The sequence below is a fragment of the Somniosus microcephalus genome, chromosome 1 (assembly GCF_052327205.1).
Source record: "Somniosus microcephalus isolate GS21.2 chromosome 1, FLI_Smic_1.0, whole genome shotgun sequence".
NCBI lineage: Eukaryota > Metazoa > Chordata > Chondrichthyes > Squaliformes > Somniosidae > Somniosus > Somniosus microcephalus.
Genome location: NC_140987.1, coordinates 101,996,888 through 102,017,641, shown reverse-complemented (window position 1 = coordinate 102,017,641; position 20,754 = coordinate 101,996,888). Strand labels below are relative to the sequence as shown.

Genomic DNA, 20,754 nt, shown 5'->3' with positions numbered 1-20,754 from the left:
TACGGCCTTGTTTTCCGGGGACAGTCCCCGGATGAGGTACTGTGTCCACAGAAGAGTCCCCGGTTCACAAAACTTGTCCCCAAAGTGTACCTCTGGGCAGTGAGTGTACCCCCCTGAGCTGTCAGTTTGCGGCTCTAAGGCTAAATTAAACAACAACTTGTACAATGGCCAAGAGTGACTCACACCGCATGCGCGACTGGGCGGTCGTTCTGCGCATGTGCCGGTTGGGAATAGAGGGTTATGCTGATAGATTTAGATGAGGAAAAACAGGAGGAGGCTCGAGTGGAGCATAAATGCCAGCATGGATTGGTTGGGCTGAATGGCCTGTTTCTGTGTCGTATATCCTATGAAATCCTATGTAAACAACAACTAGTACAATGGCCAGAGTGACTCACACCGCATGTGCGACTGGCGGTCATTCTGCGCATGTGCTGGTTGATGTTTGAGTTTCGGGGTGGGCTTGTGCTGCTGGATTGACGGCGCCGGAAATGCCTGGTAGCACGGCAACCAGAGCGGGTGAGTGAGAGGCCGTGGGGGAGGGCCCGGTCACAGTTACACGGGGACGAGTGGGTGTTCCAATCTTAGACAGTGTGGGGTGGTCAGGTGTGACCTCAGTCACTGGGGGTGGGGGGGGCAGGTGTGACCTCAGTCACTGGGGGTGGGGGGGTCAGGAGTGACCTCAGTCACTGGGGGTGGGGGGTCAGGAGTGACCTTAGTCACTGGGGGTGGGGGGGCAGGTGTGACCTCAGTCACTGGGGGTGGGGGGGGCAGGTGTGACATCAGTCACTGGGGGTGGGGGGGTCAGGTGCGACCTCAGTCACTGGGGGGGGGGGTCAGGTGTGACCTCAGTCACTGGGGGTGGGGGGGGTCAGGAGTGACCTCAGTCACTGGGGGTGGGGGGTCAGGAGTGACCTCAGTCACTGGGGGTGGGGGGTCAGGTGTGACCTCAGTCACTGGGGGTGGGGGGGCAGGTGTGACCTCAGTCACTGGGGGTGGGGGGGCAGGTGTGACCTCAGTCACTGGGGGTGGGGGTGCAGGTGTAACCTCAGTCACTGGGGGTGGGGGACAGGTGTGACATCAGTCACTGGGGGTGGGGGGGCAGGTGTGACCTCAGTCACTGGGGGTGGGGGGGGTCAGGTGTGATATCAGTCACTGGGGGTGGGGGGTCAGGTGTGACCTCAGTCACTGGGGTGGGGGGGGCAGGTGTCTGAATGTGCTTCAATAGTGTGACGTCACATCCGCGGTAATTATAAGCACATTTGTTTTGCATCTGCAGTCATAGTCATAGAGTCATAATGGCACAGAAGGAGGCCATTGGCCCCATCGAGTCTGTACCAGCTCTCTGTAGAGCAATCCAGTCAGTCCCATTCCCCCGCTCTATTCCCGTAGCCCTGCAAGTTTATTTCCCTCAAGTGCCTATCCAGTCTCCCTTTGAAAACATTGCGTGTCTCCACCCCCACCACATCCATCGGCAGTGAGTTCCAGGTCCTCACGACTCACTGCGTAAAAAAGTTTTTCCTCAGATCCTCTCTGTATCTCTTGCCTAAAACATTATATCTGTGTCCCCTAGTCCGTGTCCCTCAACTAGTGGGAACAGCCTTTCCCCGTCTAGCCTATCCAAACCTGTCATAATCTTGTACACCTCTATCAAATCACCCTTCAACCTCCTTTGCTCTAATGAAAACAAATCCAGCTTCTCCAACCTGTCCTTGTAGCTAAGATCCCCCATCCCAGGAACCATTCTGGTAAATCTCCTCTGCAGCCTCTCAAGGGCCTTCACATCCTTCCTAAAGTGTGGTGACCAGAACTGGATGCAATCCTCCAGTTGTGGCCTAGCCAGCGCTTTATAAAGGTTCAGCATAACTTCTCTACTTTTGTACTCAATACCTCTATTTATGAAGCCCAAGATCCCATATGCTTTGCTAACCACTCTTTCAATATGTCCCGCCAACTTCAGCATTAACTCCCAGGTCCCTCTGTCCCTGCACACTCTTTAAAACGGTGCCATTAAGTGTATATTGCCTCTCCCTGGTCCTTCTGCCAAAATGCATCACCTCACACTTCTCTGTATTAAATTCCATCTGCCACTTGTCTGCCCATTCTGCTAGCCTTTCTATGTCTTGTTGCAGTTGATTGGTATCATCATCACTGTTTGCCACACCCCCAAGTTTGGTGTCATCGGCAAATTTAGAAATTCTACTCTGTGTTCCAATATCCAGGTCATTTATATATATCAAAAAAAGCAGTGGCCCCATCACTGACCCCTGGGGAATACCACTGTCTACCATCCTCCAGTCTGAAAAACAGCCATTTACCACAACTCGCTGCTTCCTGTCCTTAAGCCAATTCCTTATCCAAGCTGCCACTGACCCACCTATTCCATGAGCCTCAATTTTGTTAACCAGCCTTCTATGTGGTGCTTTGTCAAACACCTTCTGAAAATCCATGTAGACAACATCCATTGCATTCCCTTCATCAATCTTCCCTGTTCATCAAAAAATTCAATTAGATTAGTCAAACACGATCTGCCTTTTGCAAATCTGTGTTGGCTCTCCTTAATTAAGTGCCCGTTAATTTTTTCCTTGATTATTGTTTCTAAAACTTTACCCACCACTGATGTTAAACTGACCGGCCTGTAGTTACTAGGATTGTCCTTACACCCTTTCTTGAACAATTGTGTCACATTTGCCACTTTCCAATCTTCAGGCACCTCCCCCGCATCTAGGGAAGATTGGAAAATTATGGCAAGCCCTTCCGCTATCTCCTCCCCCAATTCTCTTAGCAACCTGGGATGCAAACCATCTGGACCAGGCGACTTATCCACTCTAAGCATACCCAGCCTTTCTAGTACATCCTGTCTATCAGTTTTCACCCCTTCCATTGCTTCTACCTTTTCCACTTCTACCGATATTTTGTCAGCATACACCTCCTTAGTAAATACCGATACAAAGTACTCATTGAGTATTCTAGCCTTGCCCTGTGCCTCTAAGCATATATCACCTTCTTTGTCCCTAATAGGCCCCACCCCGCCTTTTACTACCCGCTTACTGTTTACATACCGGTCGAAGATTTTTGGTTTCCCTTTTATGTTAACCGCCATTCTACTCTCATATTCTCTCTTTGCCAATCTTATTTTCACCTTCACTTCCCCTCTCAACTTATTGTATTTGGTCTGGTTCTCCCTTGAAGAATTCACCTGACATTCATCATACACCCTCTTTTTTTGTTTCATCATCTTCTCTATCTCCCTCATCATCCAAGGAGCCCTTGCTTTGGTTCCCTTACCCTTCCCTCTTGTTGGAATGTACCTAGCCTGTACTTGGAACATCTCCTCCTTAAAGATCACCATTGTTCAGTTACAGTTTTTCCTGTCAGTCTTTGGTTCCACTTTACCCTGTGTAGATCCTTTCACATCCCATTGAAGTTAGCCCTATTCCAGTTTGTGTATATGTGCAACTCTTAAAAGATAGGCTGCTAAAAAAATTTGCCTCGTTATGCTGCACAACCTACATTTTCCATCCTGGCTACTTTGCAGAGCTCGCACCCTGTATGTCCCCAGATTCGGTTTAGAAAATATGGTCACCCTAATGTAAAGGGGCTTTCAAACTACTGAATTACTCAGTAAATTGTCTGCCTGCAGCACAGACACAATACCAGAGGTGAAATTTCACTATGATTATTGGTATTTGTTGATTTCTGATAGTCACCTTGGACCTACTCTGGTTTAGACTGAATAGTTTGTAATTCTGTAAAGTGAGAGTCCACCATAGCAGGAGCTGGTAAAATAAAATGCTTTGCAGGTGTCTTAATTTCTAACTTGCTTTTTTCTTTCCTATTCAGACATAAACGAATGTGCCCTAAACCCACTCCTGTGTGCATTCCGCTGCATTAACACCTTTGGTTCCTACGAATGCACATGTCCTGCTGGTTACACTTTGAGGGAAGACAGGAAGATGTGCAGAGGTGAGGACAAATGATAGAAAACCAAGCCAGCTCTACTGTCTGCAAGTTGAAAAGCATAAGACTCACACAGGCTATGACCACCAGGCCTTATGCGGCAGGGACTAGAGACATAGGGCTAGAAATTCGGCTCCTTTGCGCCTGCTGTTAGCACCTGCGGGGGGCGTTAACGGGGTACAAAGGGCTTATCGTCCAGGGGACACAGAAAAAGCGCCTTCCGAGATATTCAGTGGGGCGTTGCTGAGGCGCTACCTGATAGCACCGTGCCCCCGCCAGTAGCGCTCCAGGCCGCTGCGCCACCGGCAATGACATCATCCCTTACCGCCCCGCAGCAGAAATTCGGCTATGCCCCGCAAGGCTGCCGCGGTGTCAGCGCCAGCCTCGCGGGCCGACTTCCGCTCCCGGGCGGTATTTAAAGGGGAGGTGCGGCTGCAACCAGCACCGCTATTTTCTTTTTTTGGCCGACTTCCATGTCGGCCCTCCCTGGTGGGCCGTGGCATGGTCCTGGCTGCCATCGCGCGGCCCGGCCCCACGTCTTGGCGCCAGGCTGCAGCCGTGGCACTACGCCACCCTGGTGGCCTAGGGTGGGCCATCCAAGGCCCTGCAGAGTGCGCAGCAGCCCTCCCCTTTAACTGAAGGGGAGGGGTGTTGAAACGCAGCAGCTGCCAATTGCACCTCGACATCACCTCAGTTACCGCCCCACGAGGATGTGGAGCGCCTGACTTTGCGCTCCACTTCCTGAGCGGGGCGGTAAGCCAAATTTAGCGGCCGGGGCGGTACTTCTGCGCCGGTCACTAAATGGGGCGTAACCATTTCACGCCCATAAACTACAGTCTTGTTTGTCAATGCAGGTTATCCCATATTTATTCATTCTAATCACCTAATCATAAGAAGAATATTATTGCCATTGAAAGAGTGTCGTGCCAAGGAAAATTATGGTTCCATATATCAGGATTATACATTATGACAAAGGGATTAAGGAAGTTGTTTTCTTTGGAAAAGAAGCATAGAGCTGATCTAATTGATGTTTACAAGATTATGCAGGGAATTGACAGTTGATCCTAACAAATTTTCTTCACTGTGGTTAAGGTTCAAACACCACAGGACATAATTTAAAAGTCAGCATTACTTTCTCGCCCCGTACAGCTGTAGAAGGCCATTGAAATGGACAGTGCAAATGGGTTTAAGACACAATTACATGTACTTCTGCAGAGAGAAGTGATTGAGGCATATGGTGAGAAAAGGGGTGGACTGATGTATCAAAAAAGGACTGGCATGTTGAGCCTAATGGCCTTCTCCTATTCCTAAAAGTGCCTATGTTTTTGCTCGTTTCTATGCTCCAGCCTGGCATCCGTAATGCTGTTTAAGTGGGATCCAAATCTAATCCTGTGGTTTTGTTGGAAATGCTCCACACTGCACTCACAATATTTCCTTGAGAACTATGGGGGTTTCCAACTATTAGTTTTATTAACACATCAACAACGATGTGAGCAGATCAGGCCCCAAAAACTGCAGTCTATCAATGGCATGTGCCCCTCGAGAAACCAAATAACATTATCACAATGTGCTATCTACTTTTTACTGCTTTTGACTTTGAATATAATTTGCTGGTTGCAGCATCAAGCAGCAAAAATGGTGCTGACTTAGGAATGTACAGTTCATCTTTTCTTTATTTTCTATATTTTAATCAATATTTTAAAATAATAATCCAGTATGTTAGATCACCCAAAATCTGGAATTGCTTTATTTTGTCTCGTTGTGTGAACCAGCCTTCCATCTTCTTGTTTTATCACAGACCTCGATGAATGCGCTCAGGAACTCCACGACTGTGAATCCAGAGGCATGATGTGCAAAAACCTGATTGGTACCTTTATGTGTATCTGCCCACCTGGAATGGTTCGCAGACCTGATGGAGATGGTTGTGTGGGTAAGACTTTTTTGACTAACTACAAAAGACATGAAATGTGGGTGGAATTACTTCATTTTGTGAATCAATTCAGTGAATTCCTCTGAAGACTTTCTCTCGGGAAAATTCACTATAATACGAAATGAATAACCCTATGTTACTGATAGTTCTGTTAATGGGAGAACATTCAGCTACAGTAAATGCCCAAAAATGTGTCAGTTCTCAGATTGTTATGGAGGGGAAATAGAAGCAGAGACTCATAACTTTAGCTCTCTGCCCTGTATGCACTTGACGTACATTTCCTGGGGCAGTCCCACCATGGACAGGAAGCTCGCACCTAAAATAGGAATGAGCATTTAAATAGTATGCAAATGACCCGGGAGCGACATCATAACGTCTTCCAAGTCATTTTCCAGGGGTTTCACTGGGTCGCTGTCAGGAAAGAAGACTGTCCATGGTAATTGAGCTTTAAAGGTTGAAGGGCCATCCCCTCAGTCCGGAGGATCTGTAAAGGGGAAGCCAGCAACTTCATTTACCTCATAAGTATTTTTTTTCATTCTTCACTCCAGCACAGCTGCACTGCAGCCATTGTGGCCAACTGGCTGTTATTTCTCGAAAGAAAACAGAGCTGGAATTTGTGTTGCCAATAAGAGAACTGCAGCAGTGCACAAGTTCCCTCCCCTGATTTAGAGCCAGTGCTGATTTCAGGCGTTAATCCCTTCCCGTGCTCATTCACGTATTTGAAATAGCTTTACCTAGAAATATGGCCGGAATCAAGTCAGGCCAAGTGTTCATGAGAAGCGCACCTGACTTATAAGAACATAAGAAATAGGAGCAGGAGTAGGCCCTTCGAGCCTGCTCTGCCATTCAATAAGATCATGGCTGATCTTCTACCTCAACTCCACTTTCCTGCACTATCCCTTGATTCCCTTAATATCCAAAAACCTATCGATCTCTGCCTTGAATATACTCAATGACTGAGCATTCACAGCCCTCTGAGTAGAGAATTCCAAAGATTCATCACCCTCTGAGTGAAGAAATTTCTCCTCATCTTAGTCCTAAATGGCCGAACCCTTATTCTAAGACTGTGACTCCTGGTTCTAAACTCCCCAGCCAGGGGAAACATCCTCCCTGCAGCGAAAGGGGGTGTGGAGTAGGAGGAAATCTGGTGTATACATCTCCGGATCATCATCTTATGAAGTCAGATGGAGAATTAAACTTCTGGACAGCCAGTCGGCCATCAGATAACTGCATATTTCCCTCGCTCCAACAGATGTGCAGCCAAAAGGTAGTGTTGGTTCCACATCTGACTCATGATAGTTGAGGAGGCAGCACCAATTTCAAGTGGTCCCTGCAACCATGTGAACAAGCGCAAACAGTGCGCGCCTCATCCCCTGCGTGCCCATCTTCATGCACATTGGCCCTGATTTTAACTCCCCTCACCTTGCGGAAACCAAGCATGGGGGCAGTTAAAATGAAGCCAGTCACTTACCCCCTCAGATCCCGCTGCCTTCTCGCCATGTCCTGATTGTAACCAGCTCTTTTGAGCAGGCGAGCAGGACACCCTCAGGAAGCAAGCGGGGTCTTTCTTTAAATATGCAGACTGCAATAGTAGGTCAGCGACGCGAGCTGGGCAACGGTGAGGGCTTCCCTGTTGTGCCAGACCTGCTGGGAGCTGGATCGTGTGCCAGAAGAAGCCCAGCAGGTAAATTTGAAAGAGTTAAATATAGGTTACCTTGTGGGCCAGGAGGAGCAGGAACGCTCCTCCGGGCCTCACAAGGAAGCTTTGGGTGGCCAGAAAACACACCCACCCCGCCCCCCCCCCCCCCCCTTGCCGCACAGACCCCGACCCTCTGATCGCTCTAGAAGACCCCCCCAACCTTAACTGACAGCCAGGGACCGTTCCCAAGCATTAGGCCAGGTAGTGGATCTGGCCGGGTTCGGACAGGATTCGGGAAAATTTATTCAAAAGATGCCTGGCCGTTAAGATCAGCTGACTACGTCCCCAGACTCCACGGATTCGCCATCTACTTCAGGGATCGCACACTCTGTACCTGTCCCCACTTTAAAATCACAGCCATTGTGTCTGTCACATTGTTATATTTTGAATGCCAGAAACAAAATAGCTCACAGAGTTTATTTGCAAACATTTATTTTAAAATAGCTAAACTTGACATTATTTGGTTGAAATCGCACTGTGTGGTATTAGAATCTTAGAATGGTTACAGCACAGAAGGAGGCCATTTGGCCCGTCGAGCCCATACCAGCTCTCTGCAAGAGCACTTCAGCTAGTCTCACTCCCCTGCCCTTTCCCCGTAGCCTTGCAAATTTTTTTTCCTTTAGGTACTTATCCAGTTCCCTTTTGAAAGCCACGATTGAATCTGCCTCCACCACCCTCTCGGGCAGTGCATTCCAGATCCTAACCACTCGCTGCGTAAAAAAGTTTTTCCTCATGTCGCCTTTGGTTCTTCTGCCAATCATCTTAAATCTGTGTCCTCTGGTTCTCGACCCTTCTGCCAATGGAAACAGTTTCTCTCTATCTACTCTGTCTAGATCCTTCATGATTTTGAACACCTCTATCAAATCTCCTCTCAACCTTCTCTGCTCCAAGGAGAACAACCCCAGCTTCTCCAGTCTATCCACGTAACTGAAGTCCCTCATCCCTGGAAAAATTCTTGTAACTTTCTGCACCCTCTGTAAGGCCTTCACATCCTTCCTAAAGTCCCCAGAATTGGACACAATACTCCAGTTGAGGCCGAACCAGTGTTTTATAGAGGTTCATCATAGCTTCCTTGCTTTTGTACTCTGTTGGCTGGATTTTCATTGAGGAGGCGGGACTACAACTTTCGGGGTTATAGTCCCGCCTCCATCAAGTTCTAGCCAACCCACGCAATTTAGACTTGATTGACCTTGTTGAGCCTGCCCAGCGGGCTCAGCAGGCCAATTAAGGGCCACCCGGCAACAGGTGATGTCACAGATTGACATTTCATCTGTCAAGACCTTTTGACAGATGAAATATCAGCGTTTCACAGCTGTTTGAAGCTGTCAAACACTGACAATCTGTACGCCAGGTTAATTCCTTCCTCTCAGGATGATTGAGAGATCTCCCCAGAACATCTGTGTTCACTATGGAGAAGGACGATGTAGACATAGAAATCGGGCAGGGGGACTGTGATATACTTGAACATATTAGCATCGAGAGGGAGGAGGTACTAGCGGTTTTAGCAGGCTTAAAAGTGGATAAATCCCCAGGCCCGGACGAGATGTATCCCAGGCTGCTGTGTGAGGCAAAGGAGGAGATTGCAGGGGCTCTGACATAAATTTTCAAAACCTCTCTGGCCACAGGGGATGTGCCAGAGGACTGGAGAACAGCTAACGTAGTACCATAATTCAAGAAGGGTAGTAGGGATAAACCAAGGAATTACAGGCCAGTGAGCCTAACATCAGTGGTAGGGAAATTATTGGAAAAAATTCTGAGGGACAGAATTAGTCTCCACTTGGAGAGGCAAGGATTAATCAGGGATAGTCAGCATGGCTTTGTCAAGGGAAGATCATGTCTGACCAATTTGATTGAATTTTTCGAGGGGGTTACTAGGTGTGTGGATGAGGGTAGTGCAGTGGATGTGGTATACATGGATTTCAGTAAGGCTTTCGATAAAGTCCCGCACAGGAGACTGGTCAAGAAGGTAAGAGCCCATGGGATCCAGGGTGCCTTGGCACATTGGATCCAAAACTGGCTTAGTAGCAGAAGGCAGAGGGTGATGGTTGAAGGTTGTTTTTGTGACTGGAAGCCTGTGTCCAGTGGGGTACCGCAGGGATCAGTGCTGGGTCCCTTGCTGTTTGTGGTCTACATTAATGATTTGGATGTGAATGTAAAAGGTATGATCAGTAAGTTTGCAGATGACACGAAAATTGGTGGGGTGGTAAATAGTGAGGAGGGTAGCCTCAGTCTGCAGGATGATATAGATGGGTTGGTCAGATGGGCGGAACAGTGGCTAATGGAATTTATCCCTGAAAAGTGTGAGGTGATGCATTTTGGAGGGACTAACAAGGCAAGGGAATACACAATGAATGGTAAGACCCTAGGAAAGACAGAGGATCAGAGGGACCTTGGTGTGCATGTACATAGATCCCTGAAGGCAGCAGAACAGGTGGATAAGGTGGTTAAAAAGGCATATGGGATACTTGCCTTCATTAGCCGAGGCATAGAATATAAGAGCAGGGAGGATATGATGGAGCTGTACAAAACGCTGGTTAGGCCACAGCTGGAATACTGTGTGCAGTTCTGGTCGCCACACTATAGGAAGGATGTGATTGCTTTGGAGAGGGTGCAGAGGAGATTCACCAAGATGTTACCTGGGCTGGAGCGCTTCAGCTATGAAGAAAGACTGGACAGGCTGGGGTTGTTTTCCTTGCAGCAGAGAATGCTGAGGGGGGACCTGATTGAGGTGTACAAAATTATGAGGGGCATAGATAGGGTAGATAGAAAGGAACTTTTTCCCTTAGTAGAGGGGTCAATAACAAGGGGGCATAGATTCAAGGTAAGGGGCAGGAGGTTTAGAGGGGATTTGAGGAAGAACTTTTTCACCCAGAGGGTGGTTGGAATCTGGAACTCACTGCCTGAAAGGGTGGTAGAGGCAGGAACCCTCACAACATTCAAGAAGCATTTGGATGAGCACTTGAAATGCCATAGCATACAAGGCTACGGACCAAATGCTGGAAAATGGGATTAGATTAGACAGGGCTTGATGGCCGGCGCGGACGCGATGGGCCGAAGGGCCTCTTTCTGTGCTGTATAACTCTATGACTCTATGAGAAAGCAGAGGCTGCAGATTTTGATAGCTGGCGGCCATTCTGCTTTCTGTGCCGGTGAGATGAGGGACTCCCGAGACCTGAAGAAGGAAGGCTGTAAAGGTAAGTAAAGGTTAGTAGAACTTCTTTAAACACTTTACACAGACCAAACACACTTACCTCTGCACTCATGCACCCATTACTCACCTGAACACCGGACATCCCGACCTCTCCAAGCCTTTCATCCCGACGGCTCGCCTCGCTAACTTAGCGTGGTTTGGAGCCGTCGGGAATCCCACACTTCAGGGATAAAAATAGGGATTAGGCTAAAAACTGCTTGTTAACTACCTGCTAACAGGCAGTTAATTAGCACTAATCCCCTTCCCGCCTCGGGGAGGCAGGTCCCAGTGCGGGGCGGGTACTCACCTTCTTTGAAACTGGCATGGAGGTGGGTTGGGGGCAGGATGGGGTCGGGACCCCCGATTTCGGGATTTTAAACCCCCACACGCCTCCAATCCCGACTCCACGGTCCAATGAAAATCCAGCCCTATGCCTCTATTTATGAAGCCCAGGATCCCGTATGCTTTTTTAACCGCTTTCTCAACTTGTCCTGCCACCTTCAACGATTTTACCCCAGGTCTCTCTGTTCATGCACCCCCTTTAAAATAGGACCCTTTAGTTTATATTTCCTTTCCTCATTCTTCCTACCAAAATGTATCACTTCTTACTTTTCTGCATTAAATTTCATCTGCCACGTGTCCGCCCATTCCACCAGCCTGTCTATGTCTCTTGAAGTCTATCACTATCCTCCTCACTGTTCACTATACTTCCAAGTTTTGTGTCATCTGCAAATTTTGAAATTGTGTCCTCTACACCGAAGTCCAAGTCATTTGTATATATCAAGAAAAGCAGTTGGCCTAGCACTGACCCCTGGGGAACACCACTGTGTACCTTCCTCCAGTCCGAAAAACAACTATTCACTACTACTCTGTTTCCTGTCACTTAACCAATTTCATATCCATGCTGCCACTGTCCCTTTTATTCCATGGGCTTCAACTTTGCTGGCAAGCCTATTATGTGGCACATTATCAAACGCCTTTTGGAAGTGCATGTACACCACATCAACCGCATTGCCCTCATCCACCCTCTCTGTTACCTCATTAAAAAACTCAATCAAGTTAGTTAAACACAATTTGCCTTTAACAAATCCGTGCTGGCTTTCCTTAATTAATCCACACTTGTTAATGTCCCAGATTAGTAACAAATATATTAATATATTTATATGAAATTCTTTTCTTTGCTATTTTAATGAAGATGTTAACCTATGTACTTTGAATATGTTCCTGTCTTCGCTACTGACAAAACAAATAGTAAACAGGAATTCTATATGAATGTGTTAACCTAGATTTACTATTACCACATAGTATGATTCCATCCCTTCGTGTCAAAGAAGCCCCAAGATTTATACAGATATTGAGAAGCTTAGTAGTGGCTCGAAAAATAACTTGATGCAAACATTTTTTGTACAGGTGGGGAAAGAATCAAAATAGTTTTGTTATAATTTTGATGATTTTTTAATTTTAAAATTTGTCTTGAATCTTGCCCAATTCTAGATGACAATGAGTGCTGGAGCAAGCCAGGCATCTGTGAAAATGGACGCTGTATAAACATTGTTGGTAGTTACAGATGTGACTGTAGCGAAGGATTCCGAGCAACTCCTTCAGGCACTGAGTGCATTGGTAAGTCCAATTTACATGAATGTTTGAGAGCCATAATTCTTTTGAGCAGTAGATTGAAACATATATTAGATTTAAAGAGGAACAGATTCCTCTGACACTGTCGATCAAGTTGAAATTTCCCAATCAAAATTCATTCACAATTAATAGTGCTAAAAAGAACAACAGTGAATGTTGGAATCTTGAAAATAGCAACAAAAAAATGCCATCAAGAAAGGAAAGGACAAACAGGACAGAACAAAAGAGATAAATGATAGTCTTGGTTTACCGATATGAAAAAAAGATTTACCCACTGTCTTTAGAGCCATAACCCAGGCTGGGCTCCACTTCTAATAACCAAGTGGCCAATACGCCTATTCTTAGCGCCCAGTGTAGGATAGGCCAGAGGCACATTAAGTCATATCCTAGTGGTCCCTGTCCCTGCTTCCTCTTATGCCATTGGCCTTGATTGGGATGAGCACAGGCTCCGTCTCCACAAGGCGAAGCCTAACAGAAGGCCAAGCCCTAGCATATCCATAGGTCAGGGTGATGAGTTAAATCTGTGGAGAACCTCGAAGCAGTGGCCATAATATGATATGGGTTAAGGTCCAAATAGAAAGGGAAAATATACAAAAATAAAGGTATCAGCTTAGAATAGGGCAGATTTTAGAAAGGCGAGGAGTGAGATAGCTAAGATAAAGTAGAAAGAGAAATTGGCACAAGACTGTAGATCAACAATGAGATGACTTCAAGTTTCTGGATGCCATGGTATTAAAGAGGTTAGAAACAAGCATTGAAGAAGAGGGCATATGGGGCCTATAGGTATGATACAAGCAACAAAAATACTAGCAAATAAGGAAGAAAGGTTAAGAGAGGGTGTAGAGGAGAAAATCGCAAAAAAAATTAAAAAGAATAGTATTCTACAAATATATCAACAACGACTTGCATTTATATAGCGCCTTTAACGTGGTAAAATGTCAAACAAAATTTGGCACCGAGCCACATAAGGAGATATTAGGACAGGTGACCAAAAGCTTGGTCAAAGAGGTAGGTTTTAAGGAGCGTCTCACAGTAGGAGAGAGTAGAGAGGCGGAGAGGCTTAGGGAAGCAATTCCAGAGCCTAGGGCTCAGGCAGCTGATGGCACAGCCCCCAATGGTGGAGCAATTAAAATTGGGGATGCCCAAAGGTCAGAATTGGAAGAGTGCAGAGGAGGTTACAGAGATAGGAAGAGACGAAGCCATGGAGGGATTTGGGTGAGAATTTTAAAATCAAGGTGTTGCCAAAACAGGAGCCAATGTAGGTCAGCGAGTACAGAGGTGATGGGTGAACGGGACTTCATGCAAGTTAGGATATGGGCAGCAAAGTTTTGGATGATTTCAGGTTTATGGAGGGTGGAAGATGGAAGGCCCGCCAGGAGATCACTGGAATAGTTGCGTCTATGAGCTGAGGCAGGCAGGGGTGAAGACAGGTGATGTTACAGAAGTGGAAGTAGGCAGTCTTGGTGATGGAGTGGATAGGGGGTCAGAATCTCATCTCAGGGTCATATAGGATGTCAAGGTTGCGAATGGTCTGGTTCAACCTAAGACAGTGACCAGGGAGAGGGATGGAGTCAGTGGAAGGTTGTTGAAGTAGTAGAGATGATACAGCGCAGATTCACTAGGATGCTGCCTGCTATGATGAAATATAAATAGGGAAATAAAGATTTAAGGGGGAAAAATTGAGTCGTGCCCCCTTTGGGGCACTAACTTCGCCGGGGCGCTACTTTTAACACCCCGAAAAAATTAGCGGCGGTAACTGTTACTGCCCCGCGGCACTACGCCACCAGCGCAGCGCCCTGCTCACGCCCCGGCTGCAATCTTCGGTAGCGCCCCCTGACGCTATGTCCGATGGGGTCAGGGGGGGCCTACCTGTGGCCGGGGCAGCACCAATTAAAGGCGAGGTGCTGGGCGGCCATTTTTGTTAAGGCCGCCTGCCAGCACCTGCCCCCGTTGCCGTCCCCGGCCTTCTGAGAAGCCTCTCCGCGGAGTGCCGGCTGCACTCTCTGAGCCCGGCACTTCTCTTGAGTGCCGGGCTCTATTGCCGGCACTCCGATCCCCGGTGGCCCAGCTGGGCCCCGGGTCGCACTGCGCAAGGCCCCTCCCCTTTAAGAAGGGGTTGAAGGCCTGCAGTACCGTGGTGCGCTAACGGGAGGCGCAAAGCAACCGAATTTTCCCCCCTAAAACAGACAAGATCATGGGGTGATTTAATAGAGGTGTTTAAAATTATGAAGAGATGGAACATAGTAGACAGACTTAAAGGGACCGCCTGTTAGGCCGCAACCAACAAGGTGAGGGATTGTAGCAGCAGAGGCAGCTGAACGGATGGTCTCTATCTCTATCTCATGTTCAAATCCATGAGCTTCATACACTTGTTAGAGAGGAAGGTGGAGGGGGTAGGAGAGAGGGGTTTAAGGAGCTAGTTGATTGTAGAAAAAAGAACCAGGGGTTACCTCTGCTCTCCAGGATGATCCTAGAGTGGTAGGCCATTTTGGCAGAATAGAGCAAGGCACAGTACAGCATGATGTGATCCAGCCAGATCTGGCAATAACTGGCTAAGCCAGTTGAGCACCAGGTACACTCAAGTTTGCTCTCCTTGGACTTACAGGAGCAAAGGTTGGGACAGTACCAGAGGGAACGACCAGAATGGGAAACAGTGAAAGTTTTGCTGGGACAAGGAATCAAAGCTGCTGGTGAGGGAATGGTTGAGCAAATCAATAGCTGCAGATGTCTGAAGGTGAATGGAGGGCCAAAGGCTATGTAGTATGGAGTTTAAGAGTGAGGTTGTAAGTGGCTGGGGGAGGGTTTTTTCCAGCAGCGAATGCAGAAGGAAATATGGTTGAAGGAGCGTGAGGGGATGTGCATGATGATAGATACAAGAAAGTGATCAGAGATGGCCATGGCAGTGGCGAGTAGAAAGGCCACAGGATAAGGTGAGGTCAAAGAGGTGGCTGTGAATGTGGTAGGGGAGTTTATATGAAGAGAGAGGCTTAGAGAGGACAGGAGGACAATGAATTTGGAAGAGAAAGGCCAAGGAGCAGAGAAAGAAATTGAGATCACCTAGGATGAGGAGTCACTCAATGTAAAGTGCTGAGGGAATAAGGGAGGATATCTCAGTGAGAAACTCAAATTGGGGCTTGGAGGAGAAGGAGTGGACAATGAGGATTCTAAAGGAGGGGCAAGAGGGGTGAACAAGTGCAAAGTGCTCAAAGGAGGAAAAGCTGCCAGAGGAATAGGGAGAAAGGCCAAGATGTGGCTTGCTGATAAGGGCCACACTGCCACCGCAGCATTTTGGGTAGGGTATATGGTATAAAGTATAGCCAGGTGGGGTAGCTTCAACAAGGGGCAAGGTGTCGCCACCCTTGAGCCAGGATTCACTCAAAGCCAGGATGTCAATTCAGTCTTCCACAATAGGGTTGAGGATGGCAAGGGCCCTTTTCACGAGTGAGTGTGCATTCTGGAGGGAAATACAGAGAGGGGCCGTCATTGGTGATTCCCCAGCAGGGTCTAAGGGACAGTGGTAGGTGGAGTGAATGAGATGGGAAAGAGGCTACTGAGGTTAACTCCCAGTGGGCGCATTGGCAACGAGGAGAATGGGCAATTGGGGTTACGGCTTTTAAGGAGGCAGTGATAGGTGGCATGATAGACTCCTGGGAGAATGCCACGAGAGACACAGAAGGGGAAATTCAAACCTGTCACAGTGGCAGGAGAGAGGAAGGCTGAGGAGGTGATGGGTTGAGGTAAGGATCGAGGGGCAAAGTACATAGAAACATAGAAGATAGGAGCAGGAGTAGGCCATTCAGCCCCTCGAGCCTGCTCTGCCATTCAATGCGATCATGGCTGATCATCCAAATTCAGTACCCAGTCACTGCTTTCTCCCCATACCCTTTGATCCCTTTAGCCTTAAGAAATATATCCAACTCCTTCATGAATATATTTAATGTATTGGCCGCTACTGCCTTCTGTGGCAGAGAATTCCACAGGTTCACCACTCTCTGAGTGAAGAAATTCCTCCACATTTCTGTCCTAAATGGCCTACCCCTTATCCTTACACTGTGACCCCTGGTTCTGGACTCGCTGACCATCGGGAACATCCTTCCTGCATCTAGTCTGTCCAGTCCTGTCAGAATTTTATAAGTTTCAATGAGATCACCTCTCATTCTTCTAAACTCCAGCGAGTACAAGCCCAATCGACCCAACCTCTCCTCATACGTCATTCCTGCCATCCCAGGTATCAGCCTGGTGAATCTTCGCTGCACTCCTTCCATGGCAAGAACATCCTTCCTCAGATAAGGTGACCAAAACTGCACACAATACTCAAGATGTGGTCTCACCAAGGCCCTGTACAACTGCAGCAAGACATCCTTGTTCCTGTACTCAAACCCTCTCGCTACGAAGGCCAACATACCATTTGCCTTCTTAGCCGCCTGCTGCACCTGCATGCTTACCTTCAGCGACTGGTGCACAAGGACACCCAGGTCTCGTTGCGCTTCCCCTTCTCCCAATCTATTGCCATTCAGGTAATAATCTGCCTTCCTGTTTTTGCCACCAAAGTGGATAACCTCACATTTATCCATGTTATATTGCATCTGCCATGTTTCTGCCCAATCACCCAACCTGCCCAAATCATCCTGTAGTTTCTCGGCATCCTCCTCACAGCACACACGCCCACCCAGCTTTGTGTCGTCTGCAAATTTGGAGATATTACATCTAGTTCCCTTGTCTAGATCATTAATATATATTGTGAATAGCTGAGGTCCAAGGACCGATCCCTGCGGTACCCCACTAGTCACTGCCTGCCACTCGGAAAAAGACCCGTTTATTCCAACTCTTTGCCTTCTGTCTGCCAACCAGTTCTCTATCCAAGTCAATACCTTGTCCCCAATCCCATGTGCCTTAACTTTACACGCTAATCTCTTATGCGCGACCTTATCGAAAGCCTTCTGAAAGTCCAAATACATCACATCCACTGGTTCTCCCTTATCTATTTTACCAGTTACATCCTCAAAAAATTCCAGTAGATTAGTCAAGCACGATTTACCTTTTGTAAATCCATGTTGACTTTGTCCGATCCTGTCACTGCTTTCCAAGTAACTGAGGGAAGAGATGAAAGGTGACATAGCCAAATGAGGGGAAGGGAGAGAAAGAATAGAGAACAGCCCAAAAAAGTTTTAAAATTTTACAAAAAGGAGATAGATGTATTAGGCGTGGGTCTGAAGCAAAAGCCAAAAGGCACATGTAAATGGACACAAAAGGAATTCAGGTTACATTGTCATGGCAGAGATTACATCAGACAATTTCATTGGAATCAGATGATATTTATAACAACTGAAGGGTTTTAGGGGGAAAAATTGGGTGGCACCCCTTTTGGGGCGCTAACGTCGCGGGGCTGAGCGATCGCAGCCGGCACCTGCATAAAAAAGTGAAAGAGGCAGGTGCTGGCAGTCGTCCAAAATAAGAATGACCTCCCGACACTTGCCCTTTAACTTGCGCTGCCGCCACTGCAAAAACGCCCCTGATCCTGTCGGACATATCGTCCGGCAATAGGTCAGGGGGCGCAAGGGAAGTTTGCAGCCGGGGCGCAAGTCGGACGCTGCGCACGGTGATGATGTCATCGCCGGCGGTGCAGCGCCACGGGGCGCTACCGGCTACCATCGCCTCGCTGCTAATCTGCCGCTGAAGTTCGCGGACGGTGTTAGCGGGACCGCACCCGGACGCTAAGGGAGGCGCAACCAACCCAATTTTTCCCCATTATTCTTTCGAGATGGCTGCACTGCTCCGCAATAGTTATGTTTCTGTTAGATGTTGCGATTTGAAAGGAATTACCTTCCCTTGTCAAGGTGCCAAATATGGCTGGGTTGCTCAATTTCACTTCCCTGGAATTTAAAACCAATCCTGTGAAAGTAAACAGCACAAAGTGCACTTTGTTACTGACTGTGGAGCAGAGCTCCCTGCCAATCACAGTAATGTGAGTCTGGGAAGTTCACCTCTCCCCTCTCTCCCACAGAGGTTGACGCTAATAGGAATACACCAACTTAATTTGCTAGAAAATGAATAATACCTGATTTCTAATTTACTGATTATTCATTCTCACTCCGTACCCCCCACACCTTCCCCCCTGCCCGCCCCCCCCCGACACACATACCAAGGACTGTTTCCCAGACTTATTTTACAACAGGACCAGCAAACTTCCTCCGCACAAGCTATTATTTTAGACCATTTCTCAGGCTAGCACAGCTAACAGCTCAGTGGGAAATACCAGCCGAAGGTCTGTGCTGAACTGTGACGGATACCCAGGTTCAGTACGCACAAGTGAGTATTGTAAATGAATCAATCAGCCTGGAAAGATCAAGACAAGGAATGGAGTAGGGTGTGCAGATGAAGCAGCAGGGTGCAGCGTTCCCAGCTGACCTTCAAGAGCTGCAGACCTAACTCAACAGGGCCAGTTTTCCAAGTTTGCAGTGCAGTTGCAATTTTCTGATACATGCACTTGACTCTACAAATTACTCCCTATATATTTAATTTAACGTTTTTTCCCACACCAAAAGACTCTCATTCCCAGTTTATACAGGATTTTATGTTACCAGTAACCCCCAAATCTATGTTTTAGGAGCAAATTCATAAACAAAAAGGTCAACTTTCTGACTCCAAGGGGTTGCTCCGTTAGGCAGCGCCTGCTGAATTTTTTTCCACTCTTTAGAATGATTTTACGATGATGTGGGCTTATTAAGCCTGCCCAGCGCGTTTGCCGGCCAATTGAAGGAAGCGGGTCAGATGACATCATTTGGTGACTCGTCATCAGCCGGCTTCCTTAAAGGGACCATGCGCAAATTGATTTTGACAGTTGTGCTGTCAGTATTCCACAGCATTGAGGTGCTGCAAACACTGACAAGCACTGCATAAAGGTGCACAGCTGCACCCAGGCTCTCCCATGCTTATGGAAGGAGTCACAGCATGCAGGGAGGTTCTCTTCCCTTCCAATGGGCGGAAGAGACCTCCCCAGGAGACCAATGCAGCCTGGTTGCACATTGCACAGGAGGACACAAGCAGGGATTTCGTAAGGAGGACCAGGCTGGTGGCGCAAACCTTTCAATGATCTCAGTAGATCATGAAATGTTACTGCAAAGCCACACTCAACCTGATCCTGCTGTGCCACTCATCACATCCCCATCACTCTGCCTTCCCTACCCTACTCCTGCACATCTTTACTCACACCAACTTACCTTGCACCTCCACCCATCCCTCTATCTACATTATCACTTCCCCATCTCACAAGCCACCCCTCATACTCACCCTCATCCTAGTCCAATCATACCAACTAACAGGCACTTGGGTGTTTTAGCCAATGTTCACGTAAAGTTTCTATTAATGTACTGTCAAACATTGAAACCTTTATTTTCAACACTTTGCGTTCTTGGACAGATTTGTGTGCAAATTTGGAAGTGGCTTAGTGAGTTGCCGTGAATGGTGAGACATAATGGTACCCCTCGCAATGGTGATGAGTGTGAAAGGAATGGCTTGGGCATTGTATGTAAGAAGTCACACAACACCAGGTTATAGTCCAACAGCTTTATTTGAAATCACAAGCTTTCGGAGTGCTTCTCCTTCGTCAGGTGAAGTCCTAGGCATTGTAGGGATGCTTTATGGTGTAGGTGTGGGGTGGTGCCAACCTGGCGCATCATGTGGCAGCCAGGGTGTACAGTATCAAGTGAAGTAAATCTGGCCATGGTGAGGCCATCCCTGGCGTCCCAGGTAGCAGTATGATCGGGTGTTGATGCCCTCTGTCCTGTGCAGCATCAGTTGATTGCGGAGAAGGTTGGTGTTGTTGTTGGTGCTGCTGATGTGCAGGGTGCTGCTGGTGTTGGGGCTGATCATGGTGGGATTCTGAGGACCAAGGTGAAATAGTTTCAAGGGCACCAATGCTGATGTAATAGATGGCAGGTGAAATTGAGATGACAGAAACTCTGTCAATGGTGGAGAGGTTGTTCTAATGAGGTGACACTGGATAGAGAGCTTGCTCCAAACATTTGCAACCTGCATAAAGCTTAGTCCGTCTTCCAACTGCAGTAAGCAACAGCTTCTGAGCTTGGAAAGTGAACAGCTGTGAGATGGGAGCTTTTATAGCACATTTTCAGTTGTCAAGTAAAGAGATGATTCCATGGTGACACAACTCCCGACCTCCTTACCTGACATGATCCCCAAGCAGTGTGGAACCCGTGGGCGACCTCATAAAATGGTACGGTGAGCTCAAAATACTTTTTAATGGGCTGCTAACGAGTTCATAATGACCTAAATTGCCTACCCCGCCGCTGCGTGTCGGGTCTGTTCAGCCCTGACATAGAAACA

The 20,754-nt window shown here is 47.6% G+C and overlaps 1 protein-coding gene across 1 annotated transcript in view; it reads left to right on the top strand.

The window, feature by feature from the left end:
• Nucleotides 1–20,754, top strand: part of fbn2 (fibrillin 2) — a 487,109-nt gene that overhangs the window by 433,636 nt on the left and 32,719 nt on the right. Inside the window, exons 54-56 of the mRNA XM_085984430.1 lie at nucleotides 3,841–3,963; nucleotides 5,756–5,887; nucleotides 12,271–12,396. Coding sequence (XP_085840556.1) covers nucleotides 3,841–3,963; nucleotides 5,756–5,887; nucleotides 12,271–12,396 — 381 coding nt within the window. The remainder of the gene's footprint in view (nucleotides 1–3,840; nucleotides 3,964–5,755; nucleotides 5,888–12,270; nucleotides 12,397–20,754) is intronic.